This window comes from Spermophilus citellus (assembly GCF_964194105.1).
Source record: "Spermophilus citellus genome assembly, chromosome: 9".
NCBI lineage: Eukaryota > Metazoa > Chordata > Mammalia > Rodentia > Sciuridae > Spermophilus > Spermophilus citellus.
This window is the reverse complement of record NC_138191.1, coordinates 70,336,433-70,355,310: the sequence shown is the minus strand read 5'-3', so window position 1 is coordinate 70,355,310 and position 18,878 is coordinate 70,336,433. Positions and strand designations below refer to the sequence as shown.

General features: G+C 32.8%; 1 protein-coding gene across 11 annotated transcripts in view; it reads left to right on the top strand.

The window, feature by feature from the left end:
• Nucleotides 1-18,878, top strand: part of ADGRL2 (adhesion G protein-coupled receptor L2) — a 190,329-nt gene that overhangs the window by 126,974 nt on the left and 44,477 nt on the right. For all 11 annotated transcript variants that reach the window (XM_081306572.1, XM_081306570.1, XM_081306571.1 and 8 more), the window contains exons 4-5: nucleotides 6,381-6,490; nucleotides 12,567-13,367. In XM_081306572.1, coding sequence (XP_081162698.1) covers nucleotides 6,381-6,490; nucleotides 12,567-13,367 — 911 coding nt within the window. The remainder of the gene's footprint in view (nucleotides 1-6,380; nucleotides 6,491-12,566; nucleotides 13,368-18,878) is intronic.

Below are 18,878 nucleotides of genomic sequence, written 5' to 3'. Positions count from 1 at the left end.
CTCCCCACATTTAGGGTAAAAACAATATAAGGATGAGTATAAAAATAATGTCTAAAATTCTACATTTTTACCCCATTTAAACCAGCTTAGGACCAAAAAGGCAGAATCTGGGATTTTCTTTGTTTTGTCTGATGGATTTAATCAGTAAGATGTAAGTTTAATGAATATTAATGTGAGAAGTAATGCTTTTATTCTGGTATTAGAACATGAAAGTGTTATAAAGCATTTATTAGTGGATTTATTTTATTATATATGGGATTTTTATGTTGAATGTAGTACTGTTAGTCAGTTTTTCTTATATGACCAAAATATCTGATAAGAACTTAAAGAAGGAAAAGTTTATTTTGGGCTATTGCTTTTTGAGGATCAGTCCACCATGGCTAGCCAACCTCATTGCTTTGGGTCTGAAGTAGGGAAGAACATTGTGGCAGAGGGTATGGAGTAGGAAAGCTACTGGCCTCATGCTAGACAGGAAATAGAGAGAGTGGAAAGGGCCTCAGGAAAGTTGAATTCTTGCATGCCCCCAGTGACCCACCTCCTTTAGCCATGCCCCACCTATCTACAGCTACCACCAAGTCAGTCCATTCAAACTAGGATGGACTGATTAGGTCACAGCTCTCACAATACAAACATTCCACCCGTGAACATTACTGCATTAACACAAGAGAGTTTTGGAGACACCTCATATCTAAACAATAGCAGGGACTATATGTAGTCTTTATAATTGTGAGCAAGGTAGAGGAGAAAATCTTTTGTTTTTCTAATTTCAAGTTTATTAAAACTTTAAATGTACAAATTATCTAGGTTGCAGATTGTCAAAAGATCAACTCAATGAAATCCACATTTAAAAACAGAGCAGGGGAAGAAAACAAACATAAAACAGCCCCAAACAATGAAAATAACATAAAGGAGACTCATCAGCAAGTCTCTAAAACTTAAAATTTGACAGAGAAAGGAAATAATACATTTACACAATTCACCTATCCACTCTTGATTCATGATCAAATTTTTTTATTTTATCACATATATGGTTATTTTCTTGACTCTATGATTTTTGGTTTTAGAAATGGCTCTAGAGAAATATTAAAAATGATCAAATGTGTTGAATTTGGGACTAAGTAATACTTCTAGATTTACCTTCTAGGTAGTATCAAATCATGAATTATACCCCTGATATTGATTAGATATTTGTAAGCCCTGCTATTATGCCCCTGTTTTCTCTCTAAAAACAGTTATTTTTATTGACTTAGATTTGAGCCACTCATAAATATTTGAATATGCAATTCAAAGATTAAGTATAGAAAAATTAGCAGTGACTACAATGGATCATATTTTGTTTTTAATTGTGACTTCTTCCTATGGAACATAGTTTATTTTTATAGATTGTCAAACATTCAATCCAGGTAATGTTGGAGATTTTCATTAGCTAGTACATTTTTAGGAAAGGATTATACTTTTCCTCTTATCTGTTAAAAAGGGTGTATATGTGATATATGCATGTACTTAGATATGGTACTTTTTTTGACTTTCCATGTCAGGAATTGACAAATAATTAGATGGTTTATTTAAAATCAGGACAACTAAAACCCTTAATTCCTATGTTTAAAATTAGGAAAGAACACACTGTTGTAAATTTTGTTACATACTCTTGCTTCAGTTGAACTCATAACTTGTTTTCTATTTTACGGGTATTTAGTTTTATAGAGCTCAAGCATATGTAACCATATGAATTTATTTTTATTTTTATTTTTATTTTTTTATTTATTTTATTTTATTGGTTGTTCAAAACATTACAAAGATTGCAGAATCACATCGGTTACACATCCACATTTTTACATAATGCCATATTGGTAACTGTTGTATTCTGCTACCTTTCCTATCATCTACTATCCCCCCTCTCCTCCCCTCCCCTCCCATCTTCTCTCTCTACCCCATCTACTGTAATTCATTTCTCTCCTTGTTTTTTTTTTTTTTTCCCCATTCCCCTCACAACCTCTTATATGTAATTTTATATATCATTGAGGGTCTCCTTCCATTTCCATGCAATTTCCCTTTTCTCTCCCTTTCCCTCCCACCTCATGTCTCTGTTTAATGTTAATCTTTTCCTCCTGCTCTTCCTCCCTGTTCTGTTCTTAGTTGCTCTCATTATATCAAAGAAGACATTTGGCATTTGTTTTTTAGGGATTGGCTAGCTTCACTTAGCATTATCTGCTCTAGTGCCATCCATTTCCCTGCAAATTCCATGATTTTGTCATTTTTTAGTGCTGCGTAGTACTCCATTGTGTATAAATGCCACATTTTTTTAATCCAATGAATTTATTTTTAAATACAGCATCTAAAGCTATCATGTTTTATGTTAGTAGTTCTCAATCAATCATCTGAGCAAACTTCAGAATCACCATCAGAACCTTAATACTGCCATGACTAGGTACCTAATCCCAGGCTTTCTGAAAGCTGGTATTTCTGGATGGGTCTGATAATTTGCATTTCTAACAATCTCCCAAATTGATTCTGGTTTGAAGACCACACTTTGCAAAACACTATGGTTTTAACTACCCCAACTCAGCTGTGAACTTTATAAATACAAAATAACAACAACAACAACAACAAAAAAAAAAAAAACAGTTATTTGAAAGTTGAAATGTTTAAAACATGTCTAGTATCCACTATTTTATGATGAACTATAGTTGCAGTTTCTTTGAATTGTGACCAGTGGTTTATCAGTTTTAAAATCCTTGTTCTTTCTCTTCTGCCTTGTACTCATTTATACTCAATTTTCATGCTTAACATCTTAGAAAAGTGTAGGTTCTCAACATAGTAACAAATCCACATGGTATTCTAGAGAATACTGATATTTTAATTGCTAATACAATGATAAATTTATTGATAATAAAATCTTTTTATGTGGGGGAAGAGGGAGAAATTCACACCAGAAACTATGCACTAAGAATGCAAACCACCGAATGCATTTCCTTTCTTGGCTTAGTGTGCCTCTTTATTTTATTTAAAATAGAATGAAAACTTAAAGCTGAGCCCTTGGTGGAAATTTACTTTGCTTTTGTGGCTAAGAAATTGCTTTCTTTTTCTCCATTTTTTGAAATGATAGCAATTGATAGTTTTATAATCTTTCTGACAGTTTATCAGTCAATGAACTTTTAGATTTTTCTTAGCATTAACAGATTATATTGGGTATTTCTTTCCCCCTCCTGTTTCCAAATTTACTCTGATTGGAGAATTTAAGGCCATTTCCTTCATTCACAAAGGAATAAATGGTCTGTATTTTTATTTTCACAATTTGGTTCTCTAAAAGCTTAGATTCATTTCCATGCATAAAGGTACTGGTAAGCATGGCTCTGGTTTTCTTATTCTTTTTACAGTTGAGTTCCTTTTTTTTTGCTTACTCTTTATTATTTCAGTCCTAAAATTCCCAATTTTTCCTCAAGATTAATTTCTCATACTTCATATTTCTATATTGTGAATTTTCAAATGTAAAATGACATTTTTAATATCACTAAATACTGTGAATTCTAGAAATCTATATAATTTTATTTGCAGGAACTACATTAAGTTTTCTTCCCTTCAGTTTCACTTAAGAAAACAGACACAGAGTTAACATTATTTACTGCATTAAAGTGAATGCTTTGTACAATGAGATTAAAGAAATAAAAATAATGGGGTTGGCATAAACTATCATAATCACCTTTGACATTAATTTTAACTCATAATTGTGGTAAGATGATTAATGCAGAATTGTTCGGGAAAGATTATATATGGGCAGTTATTTTTCATTTTATGGTATTGGTCCTCGTTCTATCAAAATTGTACGAGAAGCTGCATTGCTTCTGTCTTATTTACTTCTTGAAAAATGTACCGTGACATTGAGAAATAGAATATAAAAGGTTTCTAATTCCATATCAAAGTCATATTTATTCATCTGATTGATCATGGGGAAAATTTGGTACTCTACAATGCATTCTTTATTTTATATTTATTTTTTGGAAGGTGATATAGATTCTCAAATCTTTGAGGTACTTTTCTCCTTCATCTATTTCAACCTTGAAGACAAGCCCTTTTCTCTTTTCCCTACTCATACTTTGGTGATATGAGAGGAGCCTTCAGTGAGAAAGGAAGGGTAATGAAGTATACAACAAGTTTGTCCATTAGTAGAATTGTTACTTTATGCAATTTCTACAATGAGTGATTTTTAAAAATATATATTTTTAGTTGTAGTTGGACACAATAACTTTATTGTATTTATTTATTTTTATGTGGTGCTGAGGATTGAACTCAGCGCCTCACGCATACTAGGTAAGCACACTAGCCCTGAGCCATAGCCCCAGGCCCAATGATAGTATTTTAAAGTTATTGGAAACAGCAGAATTTGGTTGAATGGTTATGAAATGTATACTGAGGGAGTATATGAAAGGGATATCTGACATACAGAAGTTTATATTCCTCATATCTGAGAGATGTGAACATGAGATAACGTGAGGATCCCTATAGGTATGAATAAACACAAGAAAGGGAATAAAAGGACATTAGTTTTTGATGATGATCAGGTTACTGATTGAAGATTCCTGGGAGATCAAACATCTTTAAAAAAGTGGTGAGACCTCTTCTTGTTGTACAATATAAGAAAGAAGAAAAATGTAACATCAGAATTCTGTTTTTGTACTGATTGAAACGTTAGATATTGAGCTAGAGAAACCCTAAATCCACATGCTCTTTAAATTTCAGGATATACAATAGGTTTTGTGATTCATGTAGATTTTTAAATTAATTTTTTAACTATATTACAGCAGAATGCCTTACAATTCATGTTATACATATAGAGCACAATTTTTCATATCTCATGTAAAATTAATTCATTTACAATAAATGGTGAACCACTGGCAAATGTCTTCAAATTAGTAAACAAATTTAAGAGAAACATAAAGAGAAAAAAACACAATATTGTAAAAGACTGACAGTACACCATGTATATCGTCCATGTTCTTAAACATTACAGTTATGTGTGTGTTTTGAAAATGAGTGCCACACTGCATTATAGAGTATTCATGAGGAAAGCTACTCATTATTTTAAATATTTGTACAAGCAATATTCATTGTCATTTATTTAACATTTATGATCCATTTGAAGTTTGCTATAGTATATTTTGAATTATGAAGTGTGCTTATTTATGCTTGTAAATGTTTTCACATTTTGTCTGTCTTCAAAAGAGAAGCAACTTGGTTCTGGGTCGATGACACCAAGGTGCATGAGTTAACATATCCACCCTCTTAACGTGATTCTGCTTCTACTGCCGTTTGGTTAGTTGTGCTAGAAATGGGGCCACCTCTTCAGAATTCTTTGTAGTGTTATTTTGTAGTTTGGTTATTTTATGCACTATAGAATATTTGGTATTCAAATTGTTAAATAAATTTTGTTATTATGCTGTTGTTCTGCTTGCTTTGCCTTTTTAATGCATATAAGATCAGAAAACACAATAAAACTCCTGCAAACATTACATTCTATGGGGTTGTAATCAAATTAAATTATAAAAGAAATAGTTCTTGCCTTTACCAAGCTTATAAAAAGAACATCTGGACCAGTTTATAGAACTTAAATATCTTGCCTAGAATTCTGACTCAATTCTACGACTTTTGATGATGAAAATGACAACCAAAGAAAATTCTGTAGAATTATATGTAGGACACTTTATGCTTTATGTTACTGACATTCTTTTTAATGTTTAGAAGAACCAAGGTACATTGTCCTGTCATTAATAGTGTGAGCACATTGATCTATGAAGGTAAAAATGATGCTTAGATATTTAGTATGTGCTAAAGGCTTTAAAAGGATTCTGTCATTTATGCAGGCCATCATATGTAAGGTGAGATTTCCTAGCTTGGTATTCAAGAGTGTAGACAGTGGATTTGAGGATGCTTTAACATTGTTTTTATATTATTAAAACTTTCATCTTAGCTATTCAATTTATAATTACATGTTTCTGGTCATAGTATTATTATTATTATTATTTGCAATTTTAATTATTAAGTATATCAGCAGGTATCCTGGTAAGCTCTTTTTCTCCCCTAGTACATGTTGAATATGTCAAAGATTCAAATTAAAATGTATAATATTGTAATAATGGAGAACTATGAGCTGTGTTTTGCTTATAGTTAAAATTTAGTGTAACCTAATCTAACTTTGTAGCTCACAAAGTTAAAGGAAATATAACTTCTTTAATTATTTAATAATGTAGCACAACCTAATGCCACTTGAATTTTTTTTTATGCTTCTGGTTTCTTAAAGAAAATACAAATTAGTTCTACATTAATATTTCATATGTAAAAGCAATCAAATATGTCACACAAGTTTGATTCATTCTGTTTTCCAGGTGCAACAATCGAACACAATGTATAGTAGTTACTGGGTCAGATGTATTTCCTGATCCATGTCCTGGGACATACAAATATCTTGAAGTCCAATATGAATGTGTTCCTTATAGTAAGTATGAAATTTATATTTTTCACTTTCCCTGGCATTCTTCGTTGATGCTGAAAGACTACACATGTGAAAGCAGCATATGTTTATGGCCTACAAAACCATTATGCATGCAGAGCACTAACAGACTCGGGACTCCAATTAGCTTCATGAAGTGTGGAAGGAAGCCATAGTGTGATGCTGGCCAAGTGTCTGTCTGTGTTCTTAAGTGTTTGGCTTTTAAGGCTAGTGTTTTTCCAGAAAACAAACTTGAATTAGCTATTCAATAGGGCAGATAGAAATCTGTACTTTTGCCCAATACCAGTTGCTGACAAATTGGTTTGGCTCATGGTTTTCTAAAGGAGGAATTGACTTCAGTTTTAATCTTGAGCTACTTGAATGGCTACCTGCTGTCGTGGTAACTTTGTAAAAGCTACCCTTGCAGAAACTGAGGCAAGTGTTGCCCTTTTTGATTCATGTCCTTGAAGGGAGCATTCCTTTACTAGATTCAGTGATGAAATCTTATGTTTAAAAAGATGAATCAAACAAAATCTTGTACATATTTTAATTTTATAGCATCATATTTAAAAATCCTGCAGAGGCATATTTGAAATTAAATTGAAAAACAAATTTTTTCGATAGGCTTTGGCTTATTTATACTCTAATGCTGTATAGTTTTCCTTCAAATATTCCTACACTTTCAGTAGGGGGAAGAAAAAAACACAACATATTAGACAACTTAAAAGTTTAAATATATTTCCTGATTTTCACAAGCTAGTTTGATAGAGTTGTCTATTTACTTTTTAAATGGGGAAAGGTGAAAAGGGGTAAGTCATGTCATTATTAGTTCACAAGTATTTGAATTAAAAGTGTTCCGGGAGAACTTTTACTGATTGGAGAAAGTTTTTACACATTTTCTCCCATTTAAAAAAAAATACAAAACAAAAACAGATTTGCAGCCAGATGTGGTGGCATGCCTGTAGTTCTTGCTTCTGGGGAGTCTAAAGCAGGAGGCTCACCTGAGGCCAGGTGTTTGAGTCTATGCTGAGTAACAGTGAGACCCTGTCTCAAAGGAAAAAAAGCAAACCAAAAACAACCCAGATAGGTATGCTGTGTCTAATGTGTTGGTAACACATCCGTACACATATTTTAAAGGCACTCTCTCTGTCCTCTCTGCCAGTTTTGATAAATTGGCATTTTGTGATATCATTTAAAGGCCAAACACAGATTATCTTTTCTTTTCATCCCTGCTCTGTGTTCCTGTGTTACTGTGAAATGGATGCTTTTTTTTTATGTTTTCAGTATTTTCTATACCATTTGTAGGATTGGAAGCCTACTGAGTGCACTGATCTCTATATCATTTCTCCAGTGTGTAGTGTTGGTGGCTTATATAATCATTCTCCTGTGCCACTAGAGGAACATTGTATTCTTTTGAGCTAACCAAAATTTTGTTCCATGAAGTCCCTTTCACTTGAATTCAGCATGGTTTCTGTCCTCAAATTAGAGAAGGAATACAGCATCCATTCCCAAACAGTGGAATCAGTCAGAGCTGCCAAGAATTGTGTCTTTCTGGAACCAGTTCCTGTTATCTAGTCTATAGACCAAGAACAGTGTTAAGCAAATATTATTTTCAGACTCTTAAGTAATTTCTTGCGCTGTTAAAGAAAGGAAAATGTGGATATCTTCTGGAACATCTAACTTTCAAAATTTTACTTTTTCAGTTCTCCAGAAGTATTGTACATTGTGCACTAAACTTGCAAATAGCTATATTCAGAGAAGTATTTGTTCTTTTTAGTTTTTGTCATTTAAAATAAAAAGAAACACAGTAAATAATTTGCTGTTACTTTTCTAGATGTTGCACGAGGCAGCAATAAGTCTATGGCTTTTTATTTTAAAGCACTCCTTGCTAAAGAATAGAAGTAATTACAATTCCTATATACCGTACAGTAGTGACACACTATAAATTATATGATCTTGACTACTATTTAAATTCAAGAGGTCTTTTTAGATTATTCTAATTCTTATATAGGACCATGTGTTTCCATATTTCTTTCTTGGTTTCCTCTCCATTTATTTACTTATTTATTTTTTGTGCTTTGTTCCCTTTGTTGGCGGGGAGGGATGTTGTGCTATTATATCCTTTGCTCACACCTCCTTTTATTTTAAGCATCTAGCTTTTATTTTCTCATTGTTTTAAAAAGTGTATTTGTATTTTGAAAAACTTACATCCCCATTTCACACTTTCTTGTGAAATCAGATCACATTTAATCCCTTTTGTTTTCACTTGGCTTTATGCCAGTTTCTGCTAAAACGCATCCTCCAAGACCTTATACCCAAACTGTTTCCTTCTAGCAAAAATCAATTTCAGAAATTTTTCATGACTTATGAAAAATTCACAATAAATTTGCTCGTCAGATAGCATTAGAAATACTGTTGTTTTGGTTCATTTTAATTTGTTTATAAACAGGCACATGTATAATATGTGACTTTGGTACTTGCCCAGATAACCTTTGCACCAACAATGCATGTATATAAGGCATTCTTTGTTGTTGACCAACTGTTACAAATTGCATATATGTGTATTTAAAAGAAGTTCCAGGATCTTGGAGGATAAAGGAGAGTAAGCAGCTTGGGATTTTGCATCCTATGGGTAGTATGTGTTTTTCATTTGGGTACCCTCTTTTTTCAAATTTCCATTGTACATGCTAATGATTCCATGTTAGGTATGAGATATATTTAATGAGAATGACAATAGCTTTGCTATTGACTAATCATTACTAATAAATAAGTGTGAGATTGTTCAAAATGAAATAGTGTGTCACTTCAGATACAGAGTATGTAGGCTGCAGTTAGTTTGGGTAAATTCTTGTCTTGTGTATCTGTGTAGTCCTCCACTGATGTCAGTGGATCATGTACTTGTGTGTTTGGTCTATAGAAAAGTAAATGTATCATTATGAATTAATTAGTAGAGCCTCTTAAGACAAGTTTCAGTATATGGCATGTGATAAAGATTGCTGATTTCATTAATTTTATTATTTTTATATTCTGGTTGATAGACTTGGCTGATTCGACATATCTATCCTTTGGGTTTTCATAAAAATCATTATGTAGGAATTGTCTTTTGTTTTAAAATTTTATATCTTACATGATTCGTTAATCATCCAAAGTTTTTTTTTATTATTACATTTGGATGTTATTTCCCAGTTTTCACCAGAGCTATAAATTGAAGACAATTCGTATCCGTTTTCTTTTCCTTTCAAATAAATGATAGTAGTTATATCACAAGTAAATTAAGATTTCTCTGTATGATATTTTTCTCAGTAACTACACTGTCATTTTAATAAAATGTATCAAATGAATAAAATTAATTGATTTATTTTAGTAAACTCTTCCTTTCCTTAGGAATAAAAACACAGCTGTGTATAAATATATTCTGAGAATTCACAACACTGATGATTTCTCTTACCATTTTTCCACAATGCCCTTTTATTAATGATTCTAAGCAGGTATATTTTTGCTCTTCACTGTAGAACCATTTTAGGACAGGTGGTTTATAAACAAGTATTGTTTCCAAGACAGCAACACTGAATCTCTCCTGTGTACCAGATGTAGTCAGAATCACACATTATAGAAAAAGTATGTTTCCTGAAAGTGGTTAAATTTAAGACCAAATTGGTTAGGGGAAGTTGTGACTTAACGTAGAAATTTATATGCTGTTTCTGTGGCACAAATGTTTGTGTGATATGTTTCTCCCAAAGGTATTTAAAAAGTTCAAATTTAATCCTAACAAATAATTATAATTTAAAAAATGAATCAAGATAAGAACACTTAATATAATACTACACTTTCTTTGAGTAATCAGTTTGGAGATGTAGTATTAGCACACCCTAATGCATTTTAGCATGGGAAGAGGGAGAAACATAGGCATCAGTCTAGTCATTTTTATGAAGTTCAGGCAACATACTTCAAAGCCTACATACATTTAAAATAGTACTTTATGGTTTCTAGTTATTAGAGCACTATTTACCAACAAGGATCTTATATAGCACCCTTCCTAAGTATATAATCCACTTCTTTAAATTTGTAGGGGTTTTGTTTCTTTTATTTTTTTTTCAACCTCATATAACTGTACTAATCAGGTTTGTTTTATGAAAGCATTTACCTTTTATGGGGTCTGTGGAGTCAAGGTATTTGCTTTGAATGCTTGGTATGATTGTCGTTGCATGCTGGCTTGCTTTCTGTGTAAATTAATGATAGTGGAAAATGTCATAATAAGCTAACCATAATTCTTTCTTCCTTTTTCTCCTTGCCTACTGTGCTTGCTTTTCCCTTGTATGTATTTTGCTTACTTTTTTTTATAGACTTAGTAGTACAAGTTTGATATATCTGTGATATAGAAAATTCAGTAAGAATTTTGTAATATAAAGTCTCTATACCTAAATACATAATTTTACTAATCCTTAATGGGTAAGAAGGTACTAGCTTACCTCACCCTTCACAATCCCTATTGGGGCTGAGGGGAGATTGATAATATTCCTGAAAAGGAGGCATCTTTCTTATGTTTATGATTAATTTTTCTAGGACTAGAAGATAATAGAAAAACAATTGAAATATGTACTGAGGTACATAATTATGTATTTCTTATATAAATATCTTTGAATAAAATGTTACCATATCATTATTTATTAAATTTGACCTAAAATTCAAAGTCAAAATGGCATTTTATAAATGTATTTTCCTGTTGTTATATAATTTTAGTCATTTTAATAATTGAGTTCACATAAGATAAATGGGGATGGTACACCTGTGCATGCATTTATGTCGATAGCGTACATATGTAAAGAAAATCTTAATAAGAATGCTGAGTGACTTTGGAGAGGCAAGAGTATGTATAGCTTGCATTAGTGAAGAGTTTCATTATTTATTCAGGTACACTAAGTGAAGCAACATGCCAGCATATTTGTATTGCCTCCTTAATCTACTAAAATGATTGATCCATGTTCTTTTATGTAACTTTAGAATCTTTCTCCTGCTAGGTTTTCCTGTGTGTGTTTCTCTTTATCCAAAGTAGTACAACAACATATTCTTCCTATATTTAGCATCTATTACGAATTCAGTCTTAGACTAATAGTCAATTTATTTTAATCTTCTTTCTTTTTTCCTTGCACCTTTTTTTATTTTTCTTCCGATGCTTAAAATAGAAGTGGAGCAAAAAGGTAAATAACGTATACAGTCTGAACCCCAGCTCCCTGTTATGTGCCTTATGGATGTTAACCTCCTCCCTCCCCTCTCCCACGACCTTCCTACATTAAAATAATCAGCAGGATCTCATAAATGCACCTCATAAAGAAGTCGACTGTTTACAATGAAATTATGTGACTGCTAAATCTGGTGATGGGGTAAAAGTTCTGAAGTCGGCGAGGGGCAGCTGCCCTTTCTCTGTTTCTTTTTGTCTCTTTTCCCAACACCCTTGGATATTTTCTTGTTATTGAAGTGTCATCTTGCCTGGCTTCCAGAACCCTCTCATAGCATGCCATGGTTACAGGGTCTCCTGGTCGTTCATCACTGCTTTCCTTATATTTACTTTTCTCTGCTCCTAATTGCATTTTCCGAATATTTATGTTCCTTAAGTCAAAGCACCTTTAACTTTTGTAAAAGTTCTAAATAAGTCTTCACAATGGGTTTTCTGTTTTATTTCTCTTATTTTGTAGTTTTACTTTGGGGGGCTTATAGGTGGGCAAGGGGTTGGAGAGTATAATGTTTGGAATAAAATATTTGATGCATAAGCTCAAAGTTTTAAACCATTTATTACAAAAACCCACCAAAAACTTAAATTCTCAGTTCAATTATGAATGATCTTACACATAGGTTTGTGTTTATGAAAATAAACCCTGACCACTTTGTGGGATGGTATTCGATTATGGTCACTTCAGAAAAGAATGGTAGTGCTTGTTTTAAGTTTAAAGTTTGGTAAAATTAAATGCTAATAAAACAAATTTTTCTTTTTTGTTTTGTGATCAATAAAACTTTGTGATTACCTGTGTAAATTTTTTTTTTTTTTAACTTGGCTTAATTCTTGTCTTTTCTCTGTGACTGTTAGTTTTTGTGTGCCCTGGGACCTTGAAAGCAATTGTGGACTCCTCATGTATATATGAAGCTGAACAAAAGGCAGGTGCTTGGTGCAAGGACCCTCTTCAGGCTGCCGATAAAATTTATTTCATGCCCTGGACTCCCTACCGCACTGATACTTTAATAGAGTATGCTTCTTTAGAAGATTTCCAAAACAGTCGCCAAACAACAACATATAAACTTCCAAATCGAGTAGATGGTACTGGATTTGTGGTATATGATGGTGCTGTCTTCTTTAACAAAGAAAGAACAAGGAATATTGTGAAATTTGACTTGAGGACTAGAATTAAGAGCGGAGAGGCCATAATTAACTATGCCAACTACCATGATACCTCTCCATACCGATGGGGAGGAAAGACGGATATCGACCTAGCAGTTGATGAGAATGGCTTGTGGGTCATTTATGCCACTGAACAGAACAATGGAATGATAGTCATTAGTCAGCTGAATCCATACACTCTTCGATTTGAAGCAACCTGGGAGACTGTATATGACAAACGTGCCGCATCAAATGCTTTTATGATATGTGGAGTCCTTTATGTGGTCAGGTCAGTTTATCAAGACAATGAAAGTGAAACAGGCAAGAATGCAATCGATTACATCTATAACACCCGATTAAACCGAGGAGAATATGTAGATGTTCCCTTTCCCAACCAGTACCAGTACATTGCTGCGGTGGATTACAATCCAAGAGACAACCAACTCTACGTGTGGAACAATAACTTTATTTTACGATACTCTCTGGAGTTTGGTCCACCTGATCCTGCCCAAGGTAAGAATGCTTACTTGTTAATGCTTATGTTTTTCATAAGGAACTTACTAGTAAAAGACTTATTAATTTTCTCCCTTATTTTCTTCCCCTTCTCATAGTTAAAGCAAAGAATATGAGGAGGTATATTTGGTTCCATTTTCTTTTCTGAGTTTCTTCACTTAAATGTTGGCTTTATGAGATTGTAGCATCATTACTCAGTTTAGTTTTTTATTGCTGAAAATACAGTACCAGCTACAAACCTGTTAGCTTTTTTTTTTCCCCTCACCTGGCTTCTGAATTGATGATACTCTGTGTGCAGACCTTTTAACTTCTTGGCGCCAGTGGTTAAAGGAAATGTGTGTTAGGAAGTCCCAGAGGAGCGACTAGGTTTGATGTACAATGCCAGGTGTAAGTGTTCTGAAGTTTTGGAGTCTTGTTCTCTGGATGGGAGAGGCAGTCCTCAAACATCTTTCTAGTTCATCATGTAAAATTACACATTTTTATTTCCTGATACATTAGGACAGTTTAAAATCAATATTTTTATGACTGTCACACATGGACTAAGCATTAAGTGATCTCAAGTGATGATTTATAATGAGAGATCTGTTAGCATTTTTTGATTTGTGTTCTCTTTGGGTGTCTTTGTGGACAAGCATTACTTAACAAATTAATGCTACATTTTTGGAAATATATTTTGGCAGATCAAGTGATTTCATTTCTATGAGAAAGATTTTTGAGTATAAAATAAATGAATTCTTTATTAAAAGATTACCTCATACTTAAGATAAAAGAGTAACCTGTTAATGTATTATTATGAACCTTGCACTAATTATGTCTTTTCTACTTGAACATTGATATTTGTGCATTTAAGATGTGAATTAAATTTCCATTTACTGACTTAAATGGAGTTTTCAAATTAAGTTGCTTCAAAATTTTAGAGACTGGAAGGTTTTGGAGTGACTAATCTTTTCAACAGGGTGAAACATTTTTTTTCTGTTAATGCAATATGCATAAATGTATTCATCTACAAACTTATATCCATTCATTTAAGATATGCTATTAATAAGTTCTAAATATTGTCATACTGCTAGGACCTCAAAACAAGTTACAGCTTTTTTTTTTTTTATTGTTGGTCCTTCAAAACATTACATAGTTCTTAATGAGAGAAGTTACAGCTTTTTGTAATTGAATTTCTAATTTGAGTATTTATAGAGCTCTAAGATGTGCATTTTGTTTATAAATAAGAGTAATAATGATGTATTGACTTAGTGTGTGGCACCCTTTTCTTAAAATCATGTAGACTTAGATTTTTTTCATTTAAGATATTAGTAGTAATGTCCATTGTTGAAGTTTCAGTCATTTAATCTTCTTTTAGAGCATGGAATGTTTATTGACAGTAGCTGTGAGTCATTTTTAAAAAATTTATACATATCTGTTTCCTCTTGAAAGCAATTTGGTTTGCTTCATGTATTTCAGTTTTGTTTTGTTTTCCCCAAAAGCTACTCCAGTGCTTCTCCTTTATCCTACAGGTTTCTCAAAGGCAAACTTGAGACATTGACAGACTTTAGGCATGGGCCATAATCGTATTGATCCTTGTGTTAACCTTTTTGTAATCCACATTACTCTGACAATTGTTACATTTTTCTTGGGTGGCAGTAAATCTTTTCACCTTGTTAGGAGAAGAAAAGCAAAGAAAAGGCTTTAGCAACCGCAAATTCCTAATCAGGCAACACCCAAAGGATTGTGAATGAAGTTTAGTGTAGATTCAGTTCAACCAAGAGTCATTACTTGTCACAACTTTCTTCATCCTTACAAGGATGAGTAACCATGTCTTTCTCCACATGTGGCATGTATTCTAGTCAATATGTTGATGCATTTGAGATGAAAACATCTTTGATAATTTAGATGCTTTTTTGGAAAGAGCAGTTGCAACCTTTGAAAATGAGTAGCTTAGACATGTGTAGGAAGTTTGTATTATCACAATAGTGTTTTATCATCCAAAATAACCGTAGTTAAGTATTCCCAGAATGTAAAAATTCATATTGACCCCTTATTAAACCCTAAGTAATAAAGAATTTTATCTGACCTAAATTTCTCATGCTGATGTTTGACCCATATTCTTATTTTCTCCTTCCTTATAGTTTTTCTTCATAGGCTTTTAGAGATTCCGGTCTCTGTCTTGCAGGATGTGGGTTATCTATATGCCCATAGGTGGGACTGTGCAGGACTGTTCTGGCCCGTAGATTTAGGTCAAATCAATAAGCCACTGTCAGCTTTCCGGAAGCAAGATCTAAGAAACTCAAAAGACAGAACAGTCAGAAATTAGGTCTTTGCCATCAGTAAAGCACTGATTCACTTAATTTGGTTAAAATTCATACCTAAAAGTCTTCTGGAGGTGGATATGCTACCATGTATGTGGTCAAGATGAAAGTCTATTTGAAGTATCTATTTCTTTCCTTCTTCATTATGTTCTCTTTGCTGTGTATCCATTTCAGTGCTTTATCCCCTTTTAATTCCAAACCTTTTTATGCCTGACAGTACAAGCATAATTATTTGTATCCTGATATTTTGAAGTTGATTTTTAGCTTTATTTTGTCTTTTTATAGTTCATTTCCTTCATTTCACTAAAACTCTGATTTCCTTTCTCTCTCTCTCTAAAGTGAGCTTGGGAAAAACCCTATCTAGTCCTATTTTAACTCTTCCATTTGTTAATTTGAATTGCTTCCTATTTACTTACCTCTTTCTACACATTGGATATCCCCAATATTATCAACAAAACATTGTATCTTTTCTTGAGTTTTGGCAGTTGTGGAATATTTGTTTCAGACTGTGAAGTAAAATGTTCCCCTGATATGAGGGAGAATTTTCAGCAAGGGAGCCAGTTTTGTTACTTAGGAAATGGTCAACATTTCCTCATGCTCATTTTTTGCCTTACTAGGCTACAGACTCACTCTAGCTGGAGTTCATTCAATGAGTGAGCAATGGGTGAGTTGTTGGACCCTGGTAAAGGGAATATTAACTTAGCAGAAATGGGTATTTCCTCCAAGTCTTTGGTACAGAAAGAAGCTTGTAATAAATAACAAGCTCTTGGTAAATACTACCATAGTAAATTGAGCCATTCTATATGTTTGTTGAAATCTTCATGGGCAAGTAAATAAATGTGTTAATTAGCACTGTGTCTCAGGTATCAGTAATCAAATGACAAAGGGTGGCCAGAATGCTGATTCAGTTCATACGAATGCTTGATATGGTATTATGATAAACAGCCTTGTACAAAAGGATTTGGATTTGAGTTATAATGCTATTGTGAAATGTCATGTTTCCTACTACTCACAGGATATTCTTGAGCTTTAAACCTTTTGCCATGTAAGTTTCATAAATTTATTGCTCAAGTTTTTAAGTTATCTTCTCTCAAATATTATATCTATAATTTATATATTATATAGTTATTGTTATTTTGGAGATTTACACAAAATCGTGTAAAAAAATAAGGGTAAGTTTCTTTGATGGATGCCATACATTTTTCAGAGTCTATGAAAATCTTTTACTTAGAAACATAAGATTGAAGAATTTAAGAGGGCTGTCATGTGACCATAAACAATTCATTTAATTTCCCCATCACTCACTTTCCACATCTGTGAAAGGAAGATAATTTTGTGTCTATTTCATGGGGGTGTGGTAGGGATTAAATAAGGCAATCTGTTGATCCATTAATGGTGATTGGCACAGCATCTGGCACATAAATGCTGAATAAGTGTAAACTTTTATCATTGCCAGATGCCCTTCTGGGACTTTTTTTCCACCTGTGGAAGCTGCATTTCTAGCTTAAAACATTTTTTTAAAAAATTTCTTTCCTTTGAGTATTACTAAATTCCAATCTTGGAAAATTCTAGAATACTAGCTTTGCCTCTAAAGGGTTTAGTTTTGTCATTTAAAGATTACTTTGATGAAATCCCAATATTTTACTCATTTACTTTTGAAGACTGTGTTGATTCCTTTCAGTCCTCTTTTCATGGTCAAAAGGTGAAAATCTATCGACCTAAGGAATGCATGGAAACATGGCTGTAGGATGTTGCATGACATTTTTTGCTTTTAATGGAGATCATTTTATTATCTGCCTTGACTCAGTTATTATGAGTCTTTACTGATGGTTATCTAACAAACCACTGCTCTGCATAGTTCAGTGACTAAATGTATACTAATTAGTACAGTGTCGAGGAATACATAGATGGTATAACACTAAACCATTTTGTTCTGCCCTTTTCTCTTTTTGCTCTGGTTCCTGTTTCCCCTTTAAGACTTGATTCCGTAGCAGTGATTTGACGCTTCTGCAAAAGATTGTGATGCTTTTGACAAATGTTAATTGAGAAAGCACTGAAAGCCTAGCTGCATTGTAATCAAAAGAAAATTACAGAGGTTTAACAAGATGTCAGGGAAGTGCTTTACAGAAAGATAGACAGGTTTGAATAGGTTTCTGCAGCAGCTGGCTGGGCATGATGCTTGAGTGATGTAAACAGGCATCTCTCATATGGTCAATAAATTATGCCCTGGAAATGAAACATGTGCTTAAGAAGTTTCTCTTGAGATAGAAGGGAAAAGGAAGACAATGTGTATTTATTGATAACAGGAAGTTCATCAGTAAAGAGCTGGAAAAATGTACAAACTACTTTTTCTGGTAAACTTAGTATACTCCCAATTGTGTCAGAATTAAATAATATTTGTGGATCACAGTTTAAAGTACTAAATATATTAGTGATAATAGGAACTTTTCTAATAAGTTGTATTATTGTATCTTGTTTCTCATTCATTACATGAAACAATGAATGTTTTATAAGATGATTTTTAAATAGCTATTTTTAGCTTTTTGTACTCTTAATTTAAAATTAAGTATGTATTGGTAAAACTTTAGTGTGATCTAATTTAACAGAATTTAAATGGTAGTATTAATTTTTTGCTGACAGATTTTTGTTTTCATTTAAATTAATTAAATGATAATTAATGGAGAAAACATTGAGCTCCATTGTTTTTTAACCTGGCTGACTTAACTGTTTGAAAGTAATGTCAAAAGGCGAAAAACAGCCTTTACTAAAAAAGAAATGTTCTCCTTTGAAATTGTGTAGCTGTAGTTCCTTTTATATTCTCTTTTAAGGGTCCATAAGATTTAGAGGGTTGTTTTCAAATTAGCTATGATTTGATCTAACCTTTTATCTTGATGTTACATTATCACTTCTGACCGGAAGTAGCTGCTGCTTCATACCTACCTTGCAAAAGTAAAGAAGCCAAAGCCTGAGATATTTCCTTACTAAAACAGCACAAGCATGCCAAGCTTATCTTCTGTTTGAATCTAATCAGGCATGCTCAAAAAATCTCTCAAGCAAGAATGGCTGCTGGGTGAAAAGATGTCACAGTATTTATTTCTCTGCAAGATATAGAGTGGGTGACTTTAAATCTTTTTTTATTGTCTTAACTACATATAATTGTCAGACATTTGTTGATATTTTGAATTTGTTTATAGAGTGCAAGTTTATATAA